Source organism: Trachypithecus francoisi, unplaced genomic scaffold (genome assembly GCF_009764315.1).
Source record: "Trachypithecus francoisi isolate TF-2019V2 unplaced genomic scaffold, Tfra_2.0 Lachesis_group12, whole genome shotgun sequence".
NCBI classification, from domain to species: domain Eukaryota; kingdom Metazoa; phylum Chordata; class Mammalia; order Primates; family Cercopithecidae; genus Trachypithecus; species Trachypithecus francoisi.
Genome location: NW_022681457.1, coordinates 79,362,557 through 79,388,322, shown reverse-complemented (window position 1 = coordinate 79,388,322; position 25,766 = coordinate 79,362,557). Strand labels below are relative to the sequence as shown.

General features: G+C 43.0%; 1 protein-coding gene across 3 annotated transcripts in view; it reads right to left on the bottom strand.

Moving 5' to 3' along the window:
* Positions 1–25,766, bottom strand: part of ZSWIM5 (zinc finger SWIM-type containing 5) — a 189,827-nt gene that overhangs the window by 13,797 nt on the left and 150,264 nt on the right. For 2 of the 3 annotated variants that reach the window (XM_033226645.1, XM_033226647.1), the window contains exons 3-10: positions 24,568–24,716; positions 23,019–23,169; positions 14,782–14,961; positions 8,431–8,607; positions 4,945–5,091; positions 3,495–3,632; positions 607–867; positions 260–395 (exon numbers count right to left, since the gene is read on the bottom strand). In XM_033226645.1, the coding sequence (XP_033082536.1) occupies positions 260–395; positions 607–867; positions 3,495–3,632; positions 4,945–5,091; positions 8,431–8,607; positions 14,782–14,961; positions 23,019–23,169; positions 24,568–24,716 (1,339 nt within the window). The remainder of the gene's footprint in view (positions 1–259; positions 396–606; positions 868–3,494; positions 3,633–4,944; positions 5,092–8,430; positions 8,608–14,781; positions 14,962–23,018; positions 23,170–24,567; positions 24,717–25,766) is intronic. The other variant, XM_033226646.1, reaches the window with a different exon arrangement.

Genomic DNA, 25,766 nt, shown 5'->3' with positions numbered 1-25,766 from the left:
GCTCCTTATTTATTAACATCTCAGGGGCTTCCTCAGACAATCAACCATGAGTACTGCCAGGGAACCAAGTCACCAACAAGGAATCCAGATATGAATCCTAGATCATATAAAAATATCTGAGCTATTTTAAGGTACACGTGGTAGCAGGTCCAACAGAATGACAAAGAGGGAAAGAAAAGAAAGTGAAATAAGTAAAGAAAAAGAGCACTGGACACTTCTGCTTTGATGGAGGCAACTGGACTGGGAAAGGGCTACCCACCTCATGGCACGTAAGGCTAATTTATAGGACAAGTCTGGATCATGAGGCAGCAGAGCTGAGAACAAATACTTGGCAAAGGTATGCATGGGAACACTCTCTCGGTGGATGACTTCTCCCAGACCGCTGAAAGGGCCCCCTGGAGGAAGATAAGTCAGCCAATTATTTATCTGTATGCTTCCATTTGCCAGTCTGGACTTGAGCCCCAATATCTCATGTATGTTTGCTAATCATGGGAACCTTCACTACATTTTAATGTCATAAATATTCCTGTACTTGTACTCTATTGAAGAGGGGAGCTCAGGGTCATGGGTCAAAGACACCATGACAAGAGACTCTTTTCTACTTACCTTCCAGCAGTAAGATGCATTGCTTTTGCAGTGTTTGCACTAGCTCATCGTCCAGCTGCAGCTCTTGGAGTTGGCTCAGGAGCTGTTCCTCATTACGGCATACCTTGTCCTGTGTGTAGAGGCCTTCAGGCATTACCCTCTGTTGACCTAGGCCCATCAATGCAACTTCCAAGGCCAATGACAGGTAGGACTCACTGCTGTTTGGGGAGCCTGCAGCCACAGGTACATGCTGGTACACAGGGGGTCTGCTTTCATTCATATCTGAGGGCAACAGGGCACCAAATTCTTTAGGTCAGGCTTGGTAGAGTCTTCTTTTATTTTTTTTTTTGGAGACAGAGTCTTGCTCTGTTGTCCAGGCTGGAGTGCAGTGGTGCGATCTCAGCTCACTGCATCCTCCGCCTCCTAGGTTCGAGCGATTTTCCTGCCTCAGCCTCCCAAGTAGCTGGGATTACAGGAGCAAGCCACAACACCTAATTTTTGTATTTTTAGTAGAGCAGGGGGTTTCATCATGTTGGCCAGGATGGACTCAAACTCCTGACCTCAGGTGATCTGCCTACCTCGGTCTCCCAAAGTGCTGGGATTACAGGTGTGAGCCACCGTGTCTGTCCTAGTCTTCTGTCTTTCCCTCCCATCTTTGGGATACAGCTTGGTCAACAGCTATCACAGGGAAGCTGAATCAGAACCCCAGAATAGTAAGGAAAATATACTGAAAAGAAGGTTACACAGAGCCACAAAGATTCCCACTTCTTTCTTTTTTTTATTTTTCTGGAGACAGAGTCTTGCTTGGTTGCTAAGGCTGGAGTATAGTGGTACAATCATGGCTCACTGATGCAGCCTCAACCTCTTGGGCTCAAGCGACCCTCCCACCTCAGCTTCCTGAGTAGCTGGGACTACAGGCACATGCCACCATGCCCAGATACTTTTTAATATTTTTTTTGTAGAGATAGGGTCTCATTATGATGCCCAGAGATATGGTCTCAAACTCCTGGGCTCAAGTGATTCTCCCACCTTGGCCTCCCAAAATGCTGGGATTATAGGCATAAGCCACCATGCCCAGCCCCACCTCTTTTTTTTTTTTGAGATGGAGTCTCGCTCTGTTTCCCAGGCTGGAGAGCAGTGGTAAGATATCGGCTTATGCAACCTCCGCCTCCCGGGTTCAAGCAATTCGTCTGCCTCAGCCTCCCGAGTAGCTGGGATTACAGGCGCACACCACCACACCCAGTTAATTTTTACATTTTTAGCAGAGATGGGGTTTCACCATGTTGGCCAGGCTGGTCTCGAACTCCTGACCTCAGGTGATCTGCCTGTCTTAGCCTCCCAAAGTGCTGGGATTACAGGCGACAGCCACCGCGCCAGCCCACCTCCTTCTCAATATATGAACTGGCTAAGCCAGTTAGGGAAGTATAAAATCTTACCTTTTGCTAGCACATTATGTAATGTTGTAATTGTCTGTTTTTGTTTCTGTCTCTTTCATAGAATGTGAACACCTTAAAGGAATTAGACCATCTTGTTGTTCTAGGTATTGCTATGTGTTAGTGGTGAATGAATAAACCCAAGTGCAAACTCAGGTTTCCAAGATGTAAATGTCACTGTACAGATGAAACAGACCAAAGATGATGATTCACTTTGCAAGGGGTCAGAGGGAAGACAAGGAGCAGTCCTCACTTGACTTGGGGCCATCCCTTATATCTCTACCCAGAGAAATCTGAATCCATACAGTTAAACTCTTAACTTTTGTACCATGTGCAACCTTTATGTTACTATTATCTCATATGCTCCACCACTGGATGCATAATTTCAGGAAGTAAGCATGGTTTAAAAGTCAAAGTCTTGGTTTCTTTTCTTTTCTCCCTCATCTATCCAATAAGTATTTACAAAAGATTGTTAAATGTCAGGTCCTCCACTAAGTGCTAGGAACACAAAGATAAAGAAGTCATAATTTCTCTTTTCAAGTAGCTGACAGTCTAGTAAGAGAGAACTATTTGTAAATAAATTGTAATGTAGCATGCTAAATACTAAAGTAGATATATGTATACAGTAAGTGAAGGCATAAAAGAAAAAAGAATCAATTTTGTCTCTATCTATTCTTGGCTACTCTTAATAAGGTCTTGAGACTCTATTAAATTATTCTCCTCTAGTTCTTATTTGTAAAATTGGTACAAAACCATCATGTAGAAGAAAGTTCAAAGGAAACCAGAAAATATTATTATGCAATTGCAAGGGATACACAGATTCTCGATGGAAGTTCTTTCCCACTTTCAAACTGCTCTAGGTTCTTGCCTCTGACTGCTGAAATTTCTCTATTACTTGTTATTCTTCTTGGATTACATTCTTTAGGCATTTATGATAGGGAAATAAAAGGAACAAGGAAGGCTGGCAAGGTAAAATGTGAAATCAGGACAAGGCCAGACCACGGGGTAGGAAAGGAAGGTGGGAAATAGGCAAATATGAAGAAACCTCTTAGGGTGCTCTAGTTTGGACAAGAGGGGGACAAAAACTTCAAAAGGAGGTAGAACAGAGTCTGGAAGGGAGAAAAGGGCTGACAAGGGCAGTCTTTTTTTTTTTTTTTTTTTAATGAAACAGGGTCTCACTTTGTCACCCAGATTGCAGTGCAGTGGTGCAATCTTGACTCACTGCAGCCTCGATCTCCTGGGATCAAGTGATCCTACTGCCTCAGCCCCCAAGTAGCTGGGACTACAGGCGACTGCCACCATACCTGGTTAATATTTTGTAGAGACAGGGTTTTGCCATGTTGCCCAGGCTGATCTTGAACTCCTGAACGCAAGTAATCCACCAACTTGGCCTCCCAAAATGCTAGGATTACAGGTGTGAGCCACTTTTCTAGCCAACAAGGGCAGTCTTGGTTTGCCTCAGGCTGACCCCTGTACCTGACATCTCCAGATAGCCATCATCATTCAGGCGGCAGGCCTCAGTCAAAGTGAGAAACAGGCAGCCAATGGGATCCAGGGGGTGGCCCACCCAGCCCTCCAGGTTTGTGATGGTTGTGGTTCCTCTCTGCAACAGTTCTGGAAACAAGCAGGTTAAAATTTTAGACAGTAATAGAGACAAACTGCTGTCTGTCCCTGCCTGGGTCTTCTTATCAGTCTCTCCAGCCTTGACCCTGAGAGTCAAATAAAAGCTTCTCTATTGTCTTGCCTTTGGTTGATAGGGCAGACCTCAAACATACTAGCCAGCTATAAGGTCATGTGGTCTGCATTCGGGTTGCCTGCTGGTAGTGCATACATGGATAGAGCTTTACAGGTTTTTGTTTTAAGAGACACCTGAATCTTCTGAATAGCTGGGACTACAGGCACATGCCACCATGCCCTGCTAATTTTATTTTATTTAAAAATTTATTTTTGAGACAGAGTCTCACTCTATTGCCCAGGCTGGAGTGCAGTGGTATGATCTTGGCTCATTGCAACCTCTGCCTCCTGGGTTCAAACGATTCTCGTGCCTCAGCCTCCAGAGTAGCTGGGACTACAGGCATGTGCCACCATGCCTGATAAATTTTTGTATTTTTGGTAGAACTGGGGTTTGCTATGTTGGCCAGGCTGGTTTCGACCTCCTGGCCTAAGTGAGCCACCCGCCTCAGCCTCCCAAAGTCCTGGGATTACAGGTGTGAGCCACTGTGCCTGGCATATTTAGTTTAATTTAATTACTTAATTATTTATTTTGAGATGGAGTTCTGCTCTTGTTGCCCAGGCTGGAGTGGAATGGTGTGATCTTGGCTCACTGCAACCTCTGCCTCCCAGGTTCAAGCAATTCTCCTGCCTCAGCCTCCCGAGTAGCTGGGATTACAGGCATGCACCACCACGCCTGGCTAATTTTTTGTATTTTTAGTAGAGATGGGGTTTCTCCATGTTGGTCAGGCTGGTCTTGAACTCCTGACCTCAAGTGATCGCCTGCCTCGGCCTCCCAAAGTGCTGGGATTACAGAAGTAAGCCACTGTGCCCAGCCTTTATTTTATTTTTGTAAAGATAGGGTCTCACCATGTTGGCCAGCCTGGTCTCAAACTCCTGGCCTCAAGCAATCCTACCTGGGCCTCCCAAAGTGCTGGGATTATAGGTGTGAGTCACCATGCCTGTCTACAGCTTTACAGTTTAAAAATGGTCTTCTCATACAAGATCTTAATGAGCCTTCTAACTGCCTTATGAGGGAGGCAAACAGGTATTATTCCCAAATTAACAGATGAGAAAACTGAGATTCATAAAGTGAGGCATTCCACACATCCAGGAGAATGATCTGGAATTCCCTAGCTCTTCCAGGCCTTGTATCCTCTGAGGATCCTCATCAGCTTTGGGCCTAAGGGGGTTAGATGGTTCCTAATTACTATACCTTTCTTCTGATGCTTGTAGATTTCCAGTTGCCGCTGCTGCTGCAACCTCAGAGTATTAATAATGGCCACTGTGAGTCTGAGGGCCTCTTTTGGATAACCATGGGAACGTAGGGCGTCAACCCGAGCACAGGCTGTAGGCACATGCTCTACCAAATAAGAAGAAGATATTTTGGTCTAGTTAAAATTTCAAATCAGGAAAATTTATACCTGACAAAGAGGGTTTGTATTCAGTCCAGTTCCTCAAATTCAACCTGACACCTACTATATACCAGAAACTGTGTCTATCTTTGAAGATATAAAAAGTTGAATAAATCACAGGTGGTATCTTGAAAGAGCTACCTTGCAGCCTCAGCATGGTCTATGGTGTTGAAAGGGACACACAATAGGATAATAAAATGTAGTTTCTCTCTTTGCAAACATACATTATACTATGGGAAACCAATGGAGGTAGCAACTAACTGCCTAATGGGAGAAATCTCATTCATTTAATTAATCCTACATTTCCTGAAAACCTATTATATGCCAGGGAGTATGCTTGGCAAAGGAAGTACACAGATGAATAAGAAATGGTCATTGCCCTCAAAGAGCTCACAAATGATACATAAACGTAATTATAAAGCAGCTAGAAAGAAGTAACATAATAGAAATATATATAGAGAAAATAATATTTGAGCTGTGCTTTGAAGGACAAGTAAGATTTCAAACAGGCAGACAAACAGGGAAAGACATTCCTGACAAAGGAAACATAAGCAAGGGCATATTGTAAAAGCATAAACATTTTTCAATATATTAATAGCATCCATCTTCAGAGTATGGCAAATAGTTCCATGTAGTTAGAATTATGTTATGTGGCTTAAGATAGCCTGGAAAAGGTAGAGTCTGGAATATAAACAGCTTTGAATGCCATTCTATGGAGTTTGAATTTACCTTAGGGATAATGGAAGACTACCAAACCAAAGACTTACAAATAGGTGAGTAATTATAACAAGCTTTATGGTTTATTTTGTGCTTTTTCTTAAAGATAAAATTAAAAATTACAGAAGTAATTGCAGAAAATTTGAAAATACATATAAAGAAATATAAAATAAAAATCAGAAATAATCACTCTTTCCGGTGTCATGTATATTTACTCACACTTTTCTATTAATTTTTTTTTTTAGATGGAGTCTCACTCTGTCACCCAGACTGGAGTACAGTGGCGTGATCTCGGCTCACTGCAACCTCCGGCATCCAGGTTCAGGCAATTCTCCTGCCTCAGCCTCCTGAGTAGCTGGTATTACAGATGTGTGCCACCACACCTGGATAATTTCTGTACTTTTACTAGAGACAGGGTTTCACCATGTTGGCCAGGCTGGTCTCAAACTCCTGACCTCAGGTGATCTGCCCACCTCAGTCTCTCAAAGTGCTGGGATTACAGGTGTGAGCCGCTGAGCCCAGCCTAGTAAGTTTTTACTAAAAATGGGATGGTATTACACTTGCTGTTTTGTAACTGGCCTTCCACTTAATAACACATTGTAAATATTTTTCCATGTTATCAAATATACATTTATAACATTAAAAATGACTACATATCATTCTGGTGAATACATGTATATCTATTGAGCTACTCAATCCCCTATTGTTGGACATTTATATGGTTTCCATTTTTTCTCATCTGTACCTTATTTTTATCCATGCTGTAATGAACCCCTTAGCTATATGCACATCCTTAGTTAATTATGGTTCAGGATAAATTCCTACAGGTAGAATTCCTGGATCACATGGTATGAACATATTTTAAAAGCTTCTGATAAGAAGAAATACCCTTCAGAAAGACTGTAAGTATTTACACTCCTGTAAGTAGTGGTAACTATCTCCATGCAACCTCTCCCATACCAGAAACTAATTATCTTTTTTTTTTTTTTTTTTTTTTTGAGGCGGAGTCTCGCTCTGTTGCCCGGACTGGAGTGCAGTGGCCGGATCTCAGCTCACTGCAAGCTCCGCCTCCCGGGTTTACGCCATTCTCCTGCCTCAGCCTCCCGAGTAGCTGGGACTACAGGCGCCCGCCACCTCGCCCGGCTAGTTTTTGTATTTTTAGTAGAGACGGGGTTTCACTGTGTTAGCCAGGATGGTCTCGATCTCCTGACCTCATGATCCGCCCGTCTCGGCCTCCCAAAGTGCTGGGATTACAGGCTTGAGCCACCGCGCCCGGCCGAAACTAATTATCTTAATTAAAAACGCCTGACCATTTGAAAATCAAAAAATGCTAACTCAGTGTTGTTTTAATTTGCATCTTTGTTAATGAGGTGTATATTCTTTCATATGCTTATTAGATTTAGGTTTATTAGTGTTGGATCACAGAAGAAAGATGATCAGAGGGAACTTCGGGTAGTGACTCAGTGTGTCTGGCTATTGCTTTCAAGAGAGAGATGGGCATATCTAGATTCAGCAAAATCTTGAGAAAGACAAAGATACGGTTTGAGAGATGGAGGTAGGTAATTGCGAGAAGACAATGAAAATGTATGTCATTGCTGTAAGACTCGGAAAATGAATTTTTTTTTTTTTTATTTTTTATTTTTTTTGAGACGGAGTCTCACTGTGTCGCCCAGGCTGGAGTGCAGTGGCGCGATCTCGGCTCACTGCAAGCTCCGCCTCCCGGGTTCCAGCCATCCTCCCGCCTCAGCCTCCGAGTAGCTGGGACTACAGGCGCCCGCCACCGCGCCCGGCTAGTTTTTTGTATTTTTAGTAGAGACGGGGTTTCACCGTGTTAGCCAGGAGGGTCTCGATCTCCTGACCTCATGATCCGCCCGCCTCGGCCTCCCAAAGTGCTGGGATTACAGGCTTGAGCCACCGCGCCCGGCCGGAAAATGAATATTTTTAAAAAAGAATGTCTCTTTTGAAATGGGTACCCTGTGATAAAGTCAGGGACAGGCTGATTGAGGGAAAACCAGGAAACTATTTCAGAGGAGGGTTTAAACTCACAATGAAACAGCTCTATCCTGTTATCATGAAGGAAGGTAGGAAGGTGGAAAGGAGAAAAGGAAGACTGCTTGGTGACAAACGCAGATTATGTCCTATTTACTAGAACAGGAGACTAAAAAAAAATCAAATTAGTGCTTTTTTTAGCAAAACATGTAATTTCAGAGTAGACTATAATGTTGCTCAATAACTACTGAGTAGACTATTGTTGCTTAATAACTCAGAGAAGCTGTGAACTGAGGCCTAATTGCTTTGTTAGTGCTCTTTGAGATGCATTAACTCCTTTCACCCCTGCCAAAGCTTAGAGGACAGGATGCAAATTCTTATTTGAGGCTGCTGTATCACAACTGAGTATACATGCAAATGGCTTAGGCTTCACATAAATATCCCTAATAAAAGCCCCAAAAGATCTGTGTGAAAACTGTCCAAATTGTAGTTTGAGTTGCAGGTATGTATGAAGATGGCTCATTTGGGCCTGGCATGAAGTGAGGGTGGCTTTCAAGTTCTTAGAGGAGGGCTAGACTTACCAAGCCACAGTGGCTGGCCTTGGGAATTAAAGAGTAGTCTTTCACTTTCCCGTTGGCAGGCAGGAGCTGTATAAACATCACTGCTGATTATTCGCTGTAGGTGGCTATCCTGCCAATGTAATTCACGGCCCTCAATGGCTCTAGTGAACACTGTTCGTCTTGGTCTGGATAAGGAGTCTGGAGAAAGAAGAACATGCAGCAGTACAGTGACAGGCAATTTGAAGTTTTAAGCCCTGGGTCTTCTTCAGGGTGGGAGGTTGGCTGAATAATAGTATTTTAAAAGAACAACTCTGGCAGCAGTATTGAGAACAGGTTATAAGGTGGAAGGGCAATGAGAGCAGCCACTTGCAATCTCTCTGAGTATCTGCTGTGTTGCCTCCTTCTTGGATAAGCTTTTAGTGTGTGTGTGCTCTTTACAGGAATAACCTTTCCACAGAGATCTATGGCTTACTTCCTCCTTCTACAGAAGACTAATTTCTCCTGAGATCCAGAAGCTACATGAAATAGAAGAGGAGTAGTGGTGCTTAGCCACTCAATCATGAAGATATAAACTGCTTCTATCGAGGTCAAAGGTAGAGAGAAGCAGCTAGGCAATATTCCTGGCCAATCTGTAACTTGTTTCATACCAAGTTTCCCTTATCAGACCAAGGACTTTCATGAAATTCATATTAAGAGTTGAAAGAGAGCTGAAGCTACAGTGGCTTCTGCCTGTAATCCCAGAACTTTGGGTGGCTAAAGTGGGAGGATCACTTGAGGCCAGGAGTTCAAGACCAGCCTGGGCAACATAGCAAGGCACTGTCTCTACAAAAAATAAAAAATTTAAAAATTAGCCAGGCATGGTGGCACATGCCTGCAGTCCTAGCTACTTGGGAGGCTAAGGCAGGAGGATCACTTGAACTCAGGAGGTAGACGCTGCAGTGAGCCAAGATTACACCACTGCACTCTAGCCTGGGTGACAGAGCAAAACCCTATCTCAAAAAAAAAAAAAAAAAAAAAAAGAGAAAGAGCTGAAGCTCTGTATATTCAGGTACCTTTATTACACTGATATCTGTGGCTTACAGTCTTGTTCCCCAATAAGAAAAAACTGATGAGGCCAGGTGTGATGACTCGCACTTATTATCCCAGCACTTTGGGAGGCTGAGGCTGGCAGATTGCTTGAGTCCAGGAGTTTGAGACCAGTCTGGGGAATGTGGTGAAACCCTGTCTCTACAAAAAATATAAAAATTAGCCAGACATGGTGGCGTGGGCCTGTAGTCCCAGCTATTCAGGGGCTGAGTCAGGAGGATCACTTGAGCCCAGGAGGTTGAGGCCACAGTGAGCCGAGATCGTGCCACTGGTCTCCAGCCTGGGTAACAAAGCGAGATCATGCCTCAGAAAAAAGAAAAAGAAAAAACTGATGCTAATAAAAGACAAACTTGTTTTCTCACTGGAGTCTTACCATGCCATCTCTCTTCAGGAAAAGGGCTGCAGGGAAACCAAAATTGCAGACAAAAATGTAGGCTCAACTCTTAAGGGTGGTATGTAAGAGGACCAAATGAAGATATCTTGCCATAAACCATGGACTTAGGGAGGATCATGGAAATTATATTTAAGGTAATAAGAAACCATGAGGGAGTCATTTAACTGATGCTTTGCCAGATTAGTGGCAATTTAAACTATTTTGGGATCAAGAACTGAAGTATTGTACTGTACGGACATTTACAGAGATGCCCAAATGAGGTGTGTACCTACTGATTCTGTGTAAAAAAAATTATGAGGGAATGTCAGATAATTCATACTGAATATGAAACAACCTAACATATTCAACCATTCAGGAAAAGTCCTTGGAATCTGGTCATTTCTTTAGAATTTAATATAGCCCATTGGGTACAGGCTCAGATGGTTGAAGGATATTATCATTCAAGTAGCACTGACAGTATTTACAGAAATTGCTTCTCCTTCATGTTGCCCTCACTGAAAGCACAATGACTCTTCTACTGGGTGGAATCTAAGCTCATCTACTGCTGAACTGAGAATCTACTGGTCTGCTCAACCCACAGTGGACACTGGCCTCCCAATATATTTTTAAATTGATTAAATCAGCAAATAATTACTGCCTACTATACAGTAGGTACTGTTCTTAGTGCTTAGGACATACAAAGTCCCTGTCTTTATGGACCTTTACATTCAATTGGGGAGAGATAGTTAAGTAAATATATAGTGTATCAGATATATCATACAGTTATAAGTGCTATGAAAAAGTCTAAAGCAGAGTTATGGAGAAAAGCAAGCTGGGGTTAGGCAGGGGGTTATTGTTCTATTCATATATAGAATGGTCTCCAGGCAAAAGGAACAGCAAGTACTAAGTCCTAAGGCAGAACTATATTTGGAGCGTTTGAGAACAGTGAGGAGGCCAGTATAGTTGGATGGAATGAGCAAGCAGGAGAATCACAGGAGATTAAGTCAGAGACATATTAGAGAACTAGATCATGGAGGGCCATGTAGGCCATGAGAAAAAGATGACTTTGGGTTTTTGAGAAAGATGAGAGGCCACTGAAGAGCTCTGAGCTGTGAAGGTATATGATGGGACTTGCATTTCAAAAGGATAACTCTGGCAGCAGTATTGAGAACAGGTTATAAGGTGGAAGGGCAGAAGAAGGGGGAGCAATCAGGTAGGCACTACAATAATTTGTGAGAGATGATGGTAGCTGGCAGAGAAATAATGAGTGGAGATGATGAGCAGTAGTTGGATTCTGCATATATTTCAAAGATAAAGGCAATATATTGGATTTGCTCATGGATTAGAGCTGGGGTGAGAGAGAGTAAAGAATTAAGAATGACTCCAAGGTTTTTAAGAGAGGTGCCATATATGGAGACAGGAAGACTACAAGAGGAGCAGGTTCGGGTGGGGCTTGAGGGGTAGGAATCCTACTGAGATGCCTGTTAATAGATAAATGGAGATATCAGAAAGGCAGTCTGAATATCAAATATACATGTCTGGAGTTGAGAGGAAAGGTCTGGGCAAGATCTATATATATGAGTTGTTAGTATTTAGATGATTACTAAAATAATGCAGCCAACGAAGAAGTATAGAAAGAGGGTGGTGGCCAGGCACGGTGGCTCACTCCTGTAATCCCAGCACTTTGAGAGGCGGAGGTAGGCGGATCACAAGGTCAGGAGTTCAAAACCAGCCAGGCTAACATAGTGAACCCCGTCTCTACTAAAAATACAAAAACTATCAGGCGTGGTGGTAGGCACCTGTAATCCTAGCTGCTCAGGAGGCTGAGGCAGGAGAATCACTTGAACCTGGGAGGCAGAGGTTGTGGTGAGCCAAGACCACACCATTGCACTCCAGCCTGGGCAACACAGCAAGACTCCGTCTCAAACAAAAAAAAAAGAAAGAGAGGTGGTCTGATGACAGATCCCTGGGCACTATGGCATTTTAGGTTGGGAAGTGGGGAAGAGACAGTAAAGAGACTTAGAAGGAATGGCCAATGAAGTAAGGAGAACCGAGAGAGAATGGTTTCTTGGAAGTCAAATGACAAAGAAGTTTCAAGGAGAGTGTGACCAATGTGTCAAACAGTGCTGATAGGTCAAGTAAGGTTATGACTGAGAACTACTAGATTTAGCAACAGTTAGCATTAGTAAGTGATACAAGAGCTGTTTCAGTAGTGGTGGGGATTGAAAGCCTGACTTGGAGTGAATTCAAGGGAGATTAAGAACAGAAGAAATGGAGATGGCAAATCTATACTATTCTTTTTAATTGATTTTTCCTAATTCTACCACCCATTTCTACCACCCAGAGAGGCACGTGGAGTCACAAGAGTGTTTTCTGTTTTGATTTGGTAAACAAAACAAAAACCTGTAAAACCCTGTCTTACACAGTAAGACAAAAATTCCTACTGGATCAAAGAATTACTGAAATTGGGATACTAAAGAAAAGCTAGCAAGAATGATGGTGGTAACTGGTGATGCATGAAGAGGGTGTAGTTTTTGGTAATGTCAAGGTTTAGGGTATGATTTTGGGGTTGAATGGTTAAAGTTATGGTGGAGGATGAAACTACTGGAAAAGAGGAGATCAAATAATTGAGATGCCAGGGTATTGAAAGGGTCATCTATGTGGCTACTGAAGTCATCAAGAATTATGATGGAAATCAGCGTGGTGGCTCATGCCTATAATCCCAGCACTTTGGGAGGCCAAGGCAGGAGGATTGCTTGGGCTCAGGAGTTCGAGACTAGCCTGCGCAACATGATGAAACCATCTCTACAAAAAATACACACACACACACACACAAATTTGGCTGTGAGTGGTGGCTCACGCCGGTAGTCCCAACTACTCGGCAGGCTGAGATGGGAGGATCACTGAAGTCTGGGAGACGGAAGTTGCAGTGAGATGAGACCACGCCACTTCACTCTAGCGTGGGTGACAGAGTGAGACCCAGTCTCAAAAAAAAAAATAATAATAAAAAGAATTACGATAGGAATAGTGATAGAAAGTAGTATTAGTAAGCCAATAGCTAAAAATCTTCAAGGAATGAGAGGGATTGACCCAGAGGTCTACAGATGACAAAAACCAGCAGGGTGGCAGACAGTATAGTTTGATGGCATAAACTTAAACCTGGTGTATTTTAAGAAGGTAGGAAGGAGAATTACGTAGAAATGACTATGAAGAATAGGCAGGAATCAACTACTTCTCCAGCCCCAAAGGTAAAGGGATGTGAGAGAGGTATCAATCACAACCTGAGAAGGCTTTAGAAGAAGCAACATCTTCAAAGGAGAGCTAACAACAACAAAGAACCAATATATCATGACAGGAAAAAACTGCAAGACCAGGCTGGGTGTGGTGGCTCACGCCTGTAATACTAGCACTTTGGGAGGCCAAGACCGGCAGATCACTTGAGGAGTTTGACACAAACCTGGCCAATATGGTGAAACCCTGTATCTACCAAATATATAACAATTAGCCAGGTGTGGTGGCCCGCGCCTGTAGTCCCAACTACTCAGGAAGCTGAGGCAAGAGAATTGCTTGAATCTGGAAGGCGAAAGTTGCAGTGAGCTGAGATCACACTACTGCACTCCAGCCTGGGCAACAGAACAAGGCATGTGTTTGTATGCATTTGACCCTCTCTATGCTATCCAAAGCCACTATCAAAGAGATGCCTTCCTGTGTTGTGGAAGCTAGATGAGTTCCAGGAAAGGGTAAATAAGTGGCAAAATTGTAGCCTTTTCATCTTCCATTACCTTAGTTGTCTTAAATATACTGACAACTAATTATGGTACAGAAGAAGACCAAACAAAAACAATAATTTTTGTGATTTCCTCCTTGAGACTGAAAATACCAATGGAGTTATTTAAAATAAAAGGAAGTGCCAGGCGCAGTGGCTCACGACTGTAATCCCAGCACTTTGAGAGGTTGAGGTGGGTGGATAACCCGAGGTCAGGAGTTCGAGACCACGCTGGCCAACAGGGCAAAACCCTGTCTCTACTAAAGATACAAAAATTAGCCAGGCGTGGTGGCTGTCACACCTGCAATCTCAGCTACTCGGGAGGCTGAGGCATGAAAATCGCTTGAACCCTAGAGGCAGAGGTTGCAGTGAGCCAAGATCGCACCACTGTACTCCAGCCTGGGGGATAGAGCAAGACCTTGTCTCCAAATAAAATAAAATAAAATAAAAGGAATCAATTGTAAAATCAGTGTCTGATAAAATCTTCTACCAATAAAGGCTCTCAATAGGCTAAAGAATAATCAATTGACATCATCAAATAGACTGAATTAGTTGAACTAAAACTGATACGAATGCTGATGTCAAGTGATATCTGCAGGCCAGTGGGCTCAAAAGGTGGAGTGTATGGTATCACTGTACTGGAAGTGTCTTAAAATGGGGCAGGAATCCTACCAATAATATGGGAGGATGATCCCATCCAGCCATTTGCTGTATACAAATTTGAGGAAAACAGAAGTAAGAAAAGTTATGGTCAGGACACTTTTTAAAACTGCTTTTTATAGGTCTTTTGTTCTCCCCTAAGTTAGGTCCGAGCTAAAACCAACCCCAACTGAAGCCAAGACATTTAATACATTAGACAGGAAGAATCTGAAGAGTAGACCAGGAGTCATGCAGAGGGCTCTAGGACATTATGCTAGGCACTGTAAGGACATTCTAGATGTGGAAAAGGACAGCAACTCAATGTCAAAGATAAAAGCTTATCCTTACTTAAGGTTCAGCATTTCAAGATTAATAAAAACACAGGCTTTTCTTATTTAGAATGGCAATTCTGACAGCCAAAAGGCTATCCAGCTACCATTGTTCTAGGTTTACCCTCCCACCTTTCGAAGTTCCAAGTACAAAGAGCCTAAAAGGACACGTGGCTCACCTGGGCTGTGAATGGCATTCTGGGGAAGTGCATTGGTGATGTTGGGCAGCTCATGTCCATAGTTTCCATCCTCCAGGGGACAGACATCCAGGTCGCTCCACTTCTGCAGCTGCTGCAGCCAGCAGGATTTCTCCTCCAGTTTGCAGTGTGGATTTAAAATTATGCACACCCATAAAGCCCCTGGAAAATAAAGCAACCCATATTCTTAACATCTCCCCTTTGATGTGTGTGTAAGCCTTAATGTTTCAGTTTCATTTTTAGATAGTAAAGAAACTTTCCAAAGCATTAACTTTTCTTAATATAAAAAATTTGCTAAGATTTTTAGAACTGGCTTGTTTTTCCTTCCCAACACTTCCTAAAAGTAGAGTGACTATCTTATTTGAATCTGTGTGCCTGTGATATAAAGACAGACTTAGGCTTGAACTCTGAGCTCAAATCTGCAGTGTAATAAATATTTATTAAGAGCCTTCTATGTTAAGGCTCTGTGCTGGTGAATAAAACAGACACTGTTCCTACCCTTGAGGAACTGTCTAGTGAGGGAGACAGATAAACAAACATAATTCCATTTGAATATGATAAGTATTAAGATAAAGACATGTTCAGGGTATGAAAGCAGCACAGAGGAAGGGCATTTAGTACAAGGACATGGTTGGAAGCAAGGAAGTCAGAAAAGGTTTTATTTTTTTGCTTAGCTGAACTTCCTGAGCTTCATCAGATCATTCAATTGTAAAACTGAGATCATAAAAATACCTACTTTGTAGGGATATTGTGAGAATTAAATGAGATAACCTTTGTCAAGGGTCTAGCATATTACCTAGCACATAGTAGAAACTTAGTATTTGCTTATCCAAAAAAAATAATGTATTTGGACTTGGATTTTCAAACTGCTGATAACTTGTGATGCCTTAAAACTATTCCTTTCTTGGGATTTTTTTTTTTGAGATGAAGTCTCGCTCTTTCCCCCCAAGCTGGAGTGCGATGGGGTGATCTTGGCTTACTGCAACCTCCGCCTCCTGAGTTCAAGCGATTCTCCTGCCTCGGTGCCCCACCCCCACACCCCACCCCGAGTAGCTGGGATTACAGGCGCCTGCCACCACGCCTGGCTAATTTTTGTATTTTGTCGCCCAGGCTGGAGTGCAGCGGCGCGATGTCAGCTCACTGCAAGCTCTGACTCCCGGGTTCACGTCATTCTCCTTCCTCAGCCTCCCAAGTAGCTGGGACTACAACTGCCCGCCAAGCCTGGCTAATTTTTTGTATTTATAGTAGAGACGGGGTTTCACCGTGTTAGCCAGGATGGTCTCGATGTCCTGATCTCATGATCTGCCCACCTTGGCCTCCCAAAGTGCTGGGATTACAGGTGGTGCAACTGGCTGCAGTGTGTCTTAATATAAACATCCTTTAGGATGTAGTTACATCCATGGATGGAAGTACATTTGGACACTATCTCAAAGCCTCTGAAAGCCAAATAGGAATGTTTTAAAAAGCCATATTAGCCTCAATTTCAGATATTAATTGAAGATGAAAATTAATTTCTGGCTGGGTGCTGTGGCTCACACTTATAAACCCGGTGCTTTGGCAGGCCAAGGAGGGCAGATCACTTGAGATCAGGAGTTTGAGACCAGCCTGGGCAACATGGTGAAACACTGTTTCTCCCAAAAATACAAAAAATTAGCTGGGCATGGTGGTGCGCACCCAGCTGGTCCCAGCTACTCAGGAGGCTGAGGTGGGAGGATTGTTTGAGCCCAGGAGGTGGAAGTTACAGTGAGCCGAGATCACACCACTGCATTCCAGCATGGGTGACTGAAAAAAAAAGAAAAAAACCCCTCATTTCTACTGTTTCAATTCAATTTTTTAAATGTACCATGAAAAAGAAACTATACGATGTGTTGGGTACAGTGGCTCACGCCTGTAATCCCAGCACTTTGGGAGGCAGAGGTGGGCTGATCACCTGAGATCGTGAGTTCAAGACCAGCCTGACCACCATGGAGAAACCCTATCTCTACTAAAAATACAAAAAATTAGCCAGGTGGTGGTGCATGCCTGTAATGCCAGCTACTTGGGAGGCTGTGGTAGGAGAATCGCTTGAACCTGGTAGGTAGAGGTTGCAGTGAGACGAGATCCTGCCATTGCACTCCAGCCTGGGCAACAAGAGCGAAACTCCGTTTCAAAAAAAAAAAAAGAAAAAGAAAAAAGGAACTAATACTTACAACAGTGACTCTTTAGGGGATTATAGTAACATTTATTTTACAGTTTAAGAAGGGCTTTTCATCTATAGTGTAGAAACAGATTTTCATATTTAATCTTCACAGGTAAAAAAGAGGACCAAAAAAGAAGCTACTAAATCTGGCAACTTCAGAAGAACTCTGGTGATCTTAGGAATGGCAAAATCAATAGGATAATAGGAAGGGAAAACAGATTGGGTGAGATGAGAGGCTTAAGAGGTAAAGAAACAGGGTGCTAATTCTAGTCCTGGAGGAGTTCCTATTTCCTAGGCATTTTGATATTAAGAAGGGGATCCTGGCCGGGCGCGGTGGCTCATGCCTGTAATCCCAGCACTTTGGGAGGCGGAGGTGGCTGGACTGCTTGAGGTCAAGAGTTCGAGACCAGCCTGGCCAACATGGCGAAACCCCATCTCTACTAAAAATACAAAAAATTAGCCAGGCATCATGGTGTGTGCCTATAATCCCAGTTACTCAGGACACCAAGGCAGGAGAATCTCGAGTCCAGGAGGCAAAGCTTGTAGTGAGCCAAGATTGAGCTATTGCACTCCAGCCTGGGCGACAGAGCGAGACTCTGTTTAAAAAAAAAAAAAAAATCCCTAGAAAGTGAGCACAAGTACTTTCACCTATAAGTTAAAAATGAGTTTTCTGTCTTATTAATTATGTCCTTATAAATTTGTTTCAATACAATTACAACCCTGAGAAAGAGACAAAGCAAAAAATCCTACCAGTTGCCTGTATAAAACAGCACTCACAGGACTGTTATCAGTATCCAGAAGCATATTTTCCTACAATTTGAAAAAAAGTGTTCGCTGGGTACAGTGTCTCATGCTTGTAATACTAGTGCTTGGGGAGGCTGAGGTGGGAGGATCACAAGGCCAGGAGTTTGAGATCAGCCTGGGCAACATAGTGAGATTGTATCTCTACAAAAAATTAGAATCGGCTGAACGTGGTAGCCTGTACCTGCAATCCTAGCTACTTGGGAAGCTGAGGTGGAAGTATTTCTTGAGCCCAGGAGTTTGAGTTGCAGTGAGTTATGATCACACCACTGTATTCCAGCCTAGGGGACAGTGAGATCCTGTCTCAAAGTAAATCAATAAAAAGACATTTGGCTTGGGCTTGGTGGCTCATGTCTGTGGTCCCAGCACTTTGGGAGGCCGAGGCAGGTGGATCACTGGAGTTCAGGAGTTTGAGACCGGCCTCGCCAACATGGTGAAAGCCTGTCTCTACAAAAGTAGAAAAATTAGCCGGGCGTGGTGGTGTGCGCCTGTAGTCCCAGCTACTTGGGAGGCTGAGGCAGGAAAATCAAGTGAACCGAGGAGGCAGAGGTTGCAGTGAGCTGAGATCGCACCACTGCACTCCAGACTGGGCAACAGAGTGAGACTCTTTCTCAGAAAACAACAAAAAATTTAAAAAGCATCAAAAACTCTAAGCAAAGGTAGCTACTATGGAAATTAAAATTTTACATAATTATTAAATATTAAATATAATAATAAAATAATAGCTATCCTTGATTTCTTTTCATCAGCTAGGGATTAAGGTGTTAAGCACTTTATCTCATTCAGTCCTCTAACTCTGAGGGTCAACAGGTCTTGATTTGGATGTAAAAGACAGAAAATAGGGAATCAAGGATAACCCTTAAATTTTCTTCTTGAGAAAAGATGGAGTCTCACTCTGTCACCCAGGCTGGAGTGCAGTGGCATGATCTCAGCTCACTGCAATGTCTGCCTCCCAGGTTCAAGCAATTCTCCTGCCTCAGCCTCCTGAGTAACTGGGATTACAGGCACCCGCCACCATGCCTGGTTAATTTATTTTTTTATGTTTTTTTTATTTTTTAGATGGAGTCTCGCTCTGTCACCCAGGCTGGAGTGGCGCGGTCTCAGCTCACTGCAAGCTCTGCCTCCCGGGTACACGCCATTCTCCTGCCTCAGCCTCCCGAGTAGCTGGGACTACAGGTGCCCACCACTACGCCTGGCTAATTTTTTGTATTTTTAGTAGAGACAGGCTTTCACCATGTCAGCCAGGATGGTCTCAATCTCCTGACCTCATCATCCGCCCGCCTCAGCCTCCCAAAGTGCTGGGATTACAGGCGTGCGCCACTGCGCCTGGCCAATTTTTTGTATTTTTAGTAGAGACAGGGTTTCACCATGTTGGCCAGACTTGTCTTGAACTCCTGAACTCAGGCGATCTGCCCACCTTGGCCTCCCAAAGTGCGAGGATTACAGGTGTGATCCTAGCTCAATGGCGCCTGGCCATTGAGCAACAAGATAACACATCTTGATGCTATATATTGAGATGGCGACAAGTGGAAAATAAGGCTTTGGCAGGAAAATTAAGAGTTCTGTGATGTGTGTATTAAGTTGGAGATGTGATGGGCAGCTGGACACAGCCTGGAACTCAGGGGAAAGATCAGGGCTAGAGACATACATTTGTGATTTACCTGCATCTGGATAGTATTTAAAGCCATGGGACTGAATATATAATCATTTAGGTAAAGAATGTAAACAGGAAAGTGGATGCTGGGGGGCACTCAATATTTAGAAGGGTTGAGGAAAGGCAGAGAAGTCTGCAAAGGTGACTGAGTGAAAGTTACCAGGAACACAGTGGGGAAACCCAGTGGGTATGCAGTTATGGAGACCAAGACAAGAGTGTTTCAAAAAGAATATGGGCATGTGGCTCGTGCCTATAATCCCAGCACTTTGGGAGATGGAGGTGGTAGAATTGCTTGAGGCTAGGAGTTCAAGACCAGCCTGGGCAATATAGCAAGAGCCTGTTGCTACAAAAGGAAGGAAAAAATAAAAGAGTATGGTCAAGTTTACTGAAAACCGCTAAGAATTTTGAAGTAAGATGAGAATAGAGAAGTGACTGTTGTATTTAGCAATATGGAAATTACTTGTGATTTCGACAACAGCTACTTCAGGAGACTGGCAGCAATGGGCAATGGAAACCCAACTGGAGTGGGCTCAAGAAAGAACGGAGGGGAGCAAATGGAAAGAGTGACCACAGATAATTTTTTAAAGAAGAGTTGTTTCAAAGGGGAGAAGAGAAATGGGTTAATAGTTGGTGGGGACAGTTGGATCATCAAAGGAGTATTTTTTAAAATTTGAGATTAAAGATATTAGAGCAAGCGAGGCACGGTGGCTGATGCCTGTAATCCCAACACTTTGGGAGGCCGAGGCAGGTGGATCACCTGAGGTCAGGAGTTCGAGACCAGCCCGGCCAACATGGTGAAACCCCATCTCTACTAAAAATAGAAAAATTAGCCAGGCATGGTGGTACACGCCTGTAGTTCCAGCTACTCAGGGGGCTGAGGCAGAAGAATTGCTTGAATCCAGGAGGCAGAGGTTGCAGTGAGCCAAGACTGTGCCACTGTACTCCATCCTGGGTGACAGTGAGACTCTGTCTCAAAAAAAAAAAAAAAAAGATACTAGAGCATATTTGTATGCTGATGGGAATAATCTTGTAGAGAGAGAAAAGTTAATAATGCCCAAGCAAAGAAATAATTGTAGCAGCAACATTCTTGAGAAAAGGAGATAGAACAGAACCCAGAGCAAACACGTAAGGGTTGGCCTTTCATGACAGCAGAGATACTTTATGGATTTTAACAAAGGAGAAGGCAAACCATATAGGTAGAGACATAGAAAGCATTAGTAGATTTGTAAGTGGGGAAATGATGAAACTTCATGTCTGATTGGTCCCAATTTCTCTAGTTCAGAAACAGAAAGTAGTGAGCCATTTCTCTCTATATTTGTAGTTCCTATAAACCCTGCCTAGGTTCTCCATAAGTGTATAGGCCTTGTGATCTGTAAGGAGCCCTAAGAATAGCTAGGGAAGCCCTTAGAATACTTAGGGGAAGCATGAATGCACTGTTCTAGTGTCTAACCTAATAAGCCTTCTCTAAGTGCAGTGGTTCTCAAAGTGTGGTCTCTGGATCAGCAGCATCAGCATCCCCTGGGAATTTGTTAGAAACGCAAATTCTCAGGCTCCACTCCAAACCTACTGAATCAGAAACTGGGCATAGGGCCCAGTGATCTGTTTAAACAAGTACTCCAGGTGATTCTGAAAGGTTTGAGAACCACTGTCTTAACAGAATGCTGAAGGTTTCTTGGAAGGCTGATACAGTAATTTGTTAGATATGAAAATGCCAGAAGCAAGAGTTTTTCATAATGAACCCAAGTATATAACAAGAACTTTAAAAGCACCAGGAGCCAACTCTACTTACTTCCTCCCAACTACCTTTGTCCCAAAGGCAAAGCCCAAGTCCACAGCACAATTCTGTGGTACAGAAATTAAGACATTCAGGCCTCAGATGAAACTGACTCTCCCAAGGCTAACTTCAAGTTCTTAAGGAATATGCACTTTGAAAAAATAAAAGGACTTAAGATAGAATTGAGGGAGATGTTACAGAGGGGGATGTCAGACAGATTGGGCTTCCAGTGTTAGAGCCAAAACTTACCAGCGTGTGACCCTGAGTTCAGGGTATGGAAGATTCTGAAAGCAGGGCGAGAAGTATTAGCATTGCAAAACTGGTCTTAGAGGAAGGGAATGCTAAAGAGAAATAATGGCCACAGAGGACTGCCTTGATAAGGGAGAAGCTAGAACAGTAAGGCCATTAGAAGGTCACAGTTCTAATCTAATCTAAAAGTTTCAAGGGAGAATGGACACTACATTGCATTTTAAAGGTTGAGAAATCAAAATAAGTTGGTGACTGGATGTAGGGAATGAAAGAAAAATGAGTGCTTGGCAATAAGTTTGGTAACGTAAGGAATAGTGGTGCCAATAACAGTCACAAGAGCCTTTGTTTGTAAGAGAAAGCCCGAGTTCATTTTTGATTTCTCACTGGAAATGGTCAATGGACATCCACTCATATGGGACTAAAACTCAGATGAGTACAAAGAAGCTAAAGGTGAAATGACCGTATAAGTAAGCTCTGAAGCTATGATATATATATATATATATATTTTTTTTTTGAGACGGAGTCTCGCTCTATCACCCAGGCTGGAGTGCAGTGGCCGGATCTCAGCTCACTGCAAGCTCCGCCTCCCGGGTTTACGCCATTCTCCTGCCTCAGCCTCCCAAGTAGCTGGGACCACAGGCGCCCGCCACCTCGCCCGGCTAGTTTTTTGTATTTTTTAGTAGAGACGGGGTTTCACCGTGTTAGCCAGGATGGTCTCGATCTCCTGACCTCGTGATCCGCCTGTCTCAGCCTCCCAAAGTGCTGGGATTACAGGCTTGAGCCACCGCGCCTGGCCATATATATATATATATTTTGAGACGGAGTCTTGCTCAGTCGCCCAGGCTGGAGTGTGGTGGCAAGATCTCGGCTCACTGCAAGCTCCGCCTCCCAGGTTCACACTATTCTCCTGCCTCAGCCTCCAGAGTAGCTGGGACTACAGGCGCCCGCCACTATGCCCGGCTAATTTTTTTGTATTTTTAGTAGAGACGGGGTTTCACTGTGTTAGCCAGGATGGTCTCGATCTCCTGACCTCGTGATCTGCCCGTCTCAGCCTCCCAAAGTGCTGCGATTACAGGCGTAAGCCATCGTGCCTGGCCTGAAGCTATGATATTTTTTAAAAAGTCATGAAGGGAATATAGAAAAGGAAGAATAGAAGGTCAAGTCCAAGTATTGGAAATTGCCCTATGTCTTAAAGGTCTGGCTGGGAGTGATACAGAAGAGCAGACTCGGGGAAAGCAACAAAAGTGAGGCTGATAAGTATTTGGAGAGCCAGGCTACTGCCATGCAACAGAAGCCAAGCAAAGAGGTTTTCTCTCAACAAAGGTTTCCACCTTTATGGTAACATCTGGAACAAAATGCTTGATGTCAATAGCAAAGCACAATGCTTTGGAAAAAACAAAAGTGAGTTCAGTGTTACTCTGGGTGGCCCTTGTAGAGCCTAAGACTTCTACCAGTTGGACTTAGCAAGATCCATGCAATGATTGATGGCAAGGGTTCATAAACACTGTTGCCACACGGCAAGATGGTAGGACGAAGCACTTCTCTGAACGATGGGAACTTACCTAGCTCATCCCAGAGCTGCCTGCACTTGTCTGTCATGTTTGTTCCTTGCTGCCTCCAGAGCGTGAGTCGTGGGTCAGCCATAAACTGCTCAGTTATTAGTGTCAGCATCCTTGCTCCATTGGAATCTCTCATCCGCAGCATTTCTCGAACCTGACACATAAGAAGTGGCAAGGGATTGGTGATTGTGCATCACAAAAAAGTAGGAGGAGAAGGAAGTGGGGGAGGGGGAAGTACAGATGAAGTATCTGAGTACACCATATCCAAAAGAGCCAGAAAGAAGGCCTCTTGTTCTGTAAGCAAGATCTCTGCATGTACCAAGAAAGCCTGATGTTCACAATGAGATACCATTTCACACCCACTAGGATGGCTAGAATTAAAAAGTCAGATAACAAGTGTTGGACAGGATGCAAAGAAATTGACACACCATACACTGTTGGTAGGAACGTAAAATGATACAGCCACCTTAGAAAACAGACTGGCAGTTCCTCAAATGATTAAGCATAGAGTTACCATATGACCCATCAATTCCACTCCAAGAAAGAAATGAAAATACACGTCCACATAGAACCTTATACAAGAATGTTTATAGCAGCACTATTCATAATAGCCAAAAGGTGGAAACAACTCAAATGTTTACTAATAGATGAATGGATAAACAAAATGTAGGCTATCCACATTTTGAACAACAAATCCACATTTATTGTTCAGCCATAAAAAGGAATGAAGTACTGATTCATGCTATGACACCGATGAATCTTAAAAACATTATGCTGAGTGAAGGAAGCCAATCATAAAAGACTACATACTATATGAATGATTCCATTCATATGAAAGTCCAGAATAGGGAAATCTATAGAGACAGAAAGTAGATTAGTGGTTTCTTAGGGCTGGGGGAGGGAGACATAGAGGACAAGGGAGGGATAGGTAAGGGTATGGGTTTCTTTTTGAGGTGATGAAAATGTTCTTAAGTTGATTGTGGTGATGGCTGCATATAACTATGAATATACTAAAAAACACTGAACTGAACTTTAACACTTTAAATGGGTGAATTATAGTATATGTATAGTATATGTATTATAGTATATGTATAGTATAGTATATATTCATATAGTATAGTATATTAATTATATCTCACTGAAGGTATTAAGGGGAAAAAAAAAGAAAAGAAAAACAGCCTGCTGTGAGAGCCCCTAGTTTCAAAATACTAAGTGTCTTTAGGAACAATGTTGAAACTCTAGTCTTCAAGCTTCATCAGGTAGCACTGAATTAAAAGCAGAGGGAAGATAGTTTCCTTGCTAAAATGCCCCAGCAATACTAACTCATTTACAGAGCAGAGCAGAAGGAACAGGACTACCAGGCTGAGCTGGTAGGACTCCCTAGAGGCAGCCTGCTCAGGTCTGGTCAGCCTCTCCCACTAGATTTCAAGTATTCAGTTCAGCTATGTCAAGTGAGCTAGGTATATGGCATGAAGCCTGAAATGTGGTGTGCCCAGTCTAACTTAAGCTTCTTTTGTCAACAACAAAAGAAAAACACCTTTTCATATCTTACCTTGGCAAACATTGAGCTGAGTTGCTTTCCAGAGCCACAGTAACCGCCCTGGGAGAGAAAAAGCTTCACTTGTTCTTTCACCTGTTCTTCATCCAAATGCCAACAGTTTTCATCGTCAATGCTGGCCCCAGCTGTGGGGTCAGGGGCACCTATAAAGAATGGGAACAGTGAAATGAATCCCCAGAGTTCATATGCTACACATTCAGCTGGAGGGGCACTTTGTGAACATACTGAAATAGAGATGGGTCATTCTGCTTTAATATGGGTTTTGTCAACTATACAGTCCTAAACAAAATAAATAAATACACAAAATTAATTTTTCAAAAAGCCTACATTAAAAGATCTAATGCTAGTTGCATGTTCACTTAAGTCTCAGTTATAGCTTCATCTAAGATCTACAGATACCACTGTAGGAGAAAAAAGGCCAGAAGAAATATACAATATGCAAATTGTGCACTTTTTTCCCCAGGGGAGTAACATTTTGTTTCTTCTTTTTGCTTTTCTATGAAGTTCAAATATGCCTTAATAGGCACACATTATTTTAACATACAAATACATTCTTTGAACATGAAAAATTCTTTTTGTTTGTTTGTTTGAGACAGGGTCTCACTCTGTCGCCCAGGCTGCTGGAGTGCAGTAGCATGATCATGGTTCATTCAGCCTCAAACTCCCAGGCTCAATCAATGCTTCCACCTCAGCCTCCCAAGTAACTGGCACCACAGGACAGGGCCACCACACCCGACTATTTTAAAACATCTTTTGTAGAGACAGGGTTTTGCCATGTTGCCCAGGCTGGTCTCAAATTCTTGGGCTCAAGCAATCCTCCCAACTCAAGTCTCCTGGGATTACAGGCCAAAAAAATTCTGTTTTTTAAAGTTCACTAGAAAACTGTCCCCTAAAGCATAAGTAGAGTTGCATACAGGGTGATATGATTTTATAAATTTATACAAAATATATTTTCATAGTGGGCTCACCTTGACAAAACCACTTAAAACATAGTTACAGTTACTTACATATCCCTGTCTCCTAGTAGTCTGTTAACTCCTTACTCACAGTTGAATCCCCAGTTGAATCCAAAGTTGTACCACCTATAGCATAGTGCTGATAATGTGACAAGCACTCTGGAAATGTCTGTGAAATGAAAACTGAATCATCTTTCACTCTGTTATAGACAGAGTGCTGTAACAATTTGTTTTTTT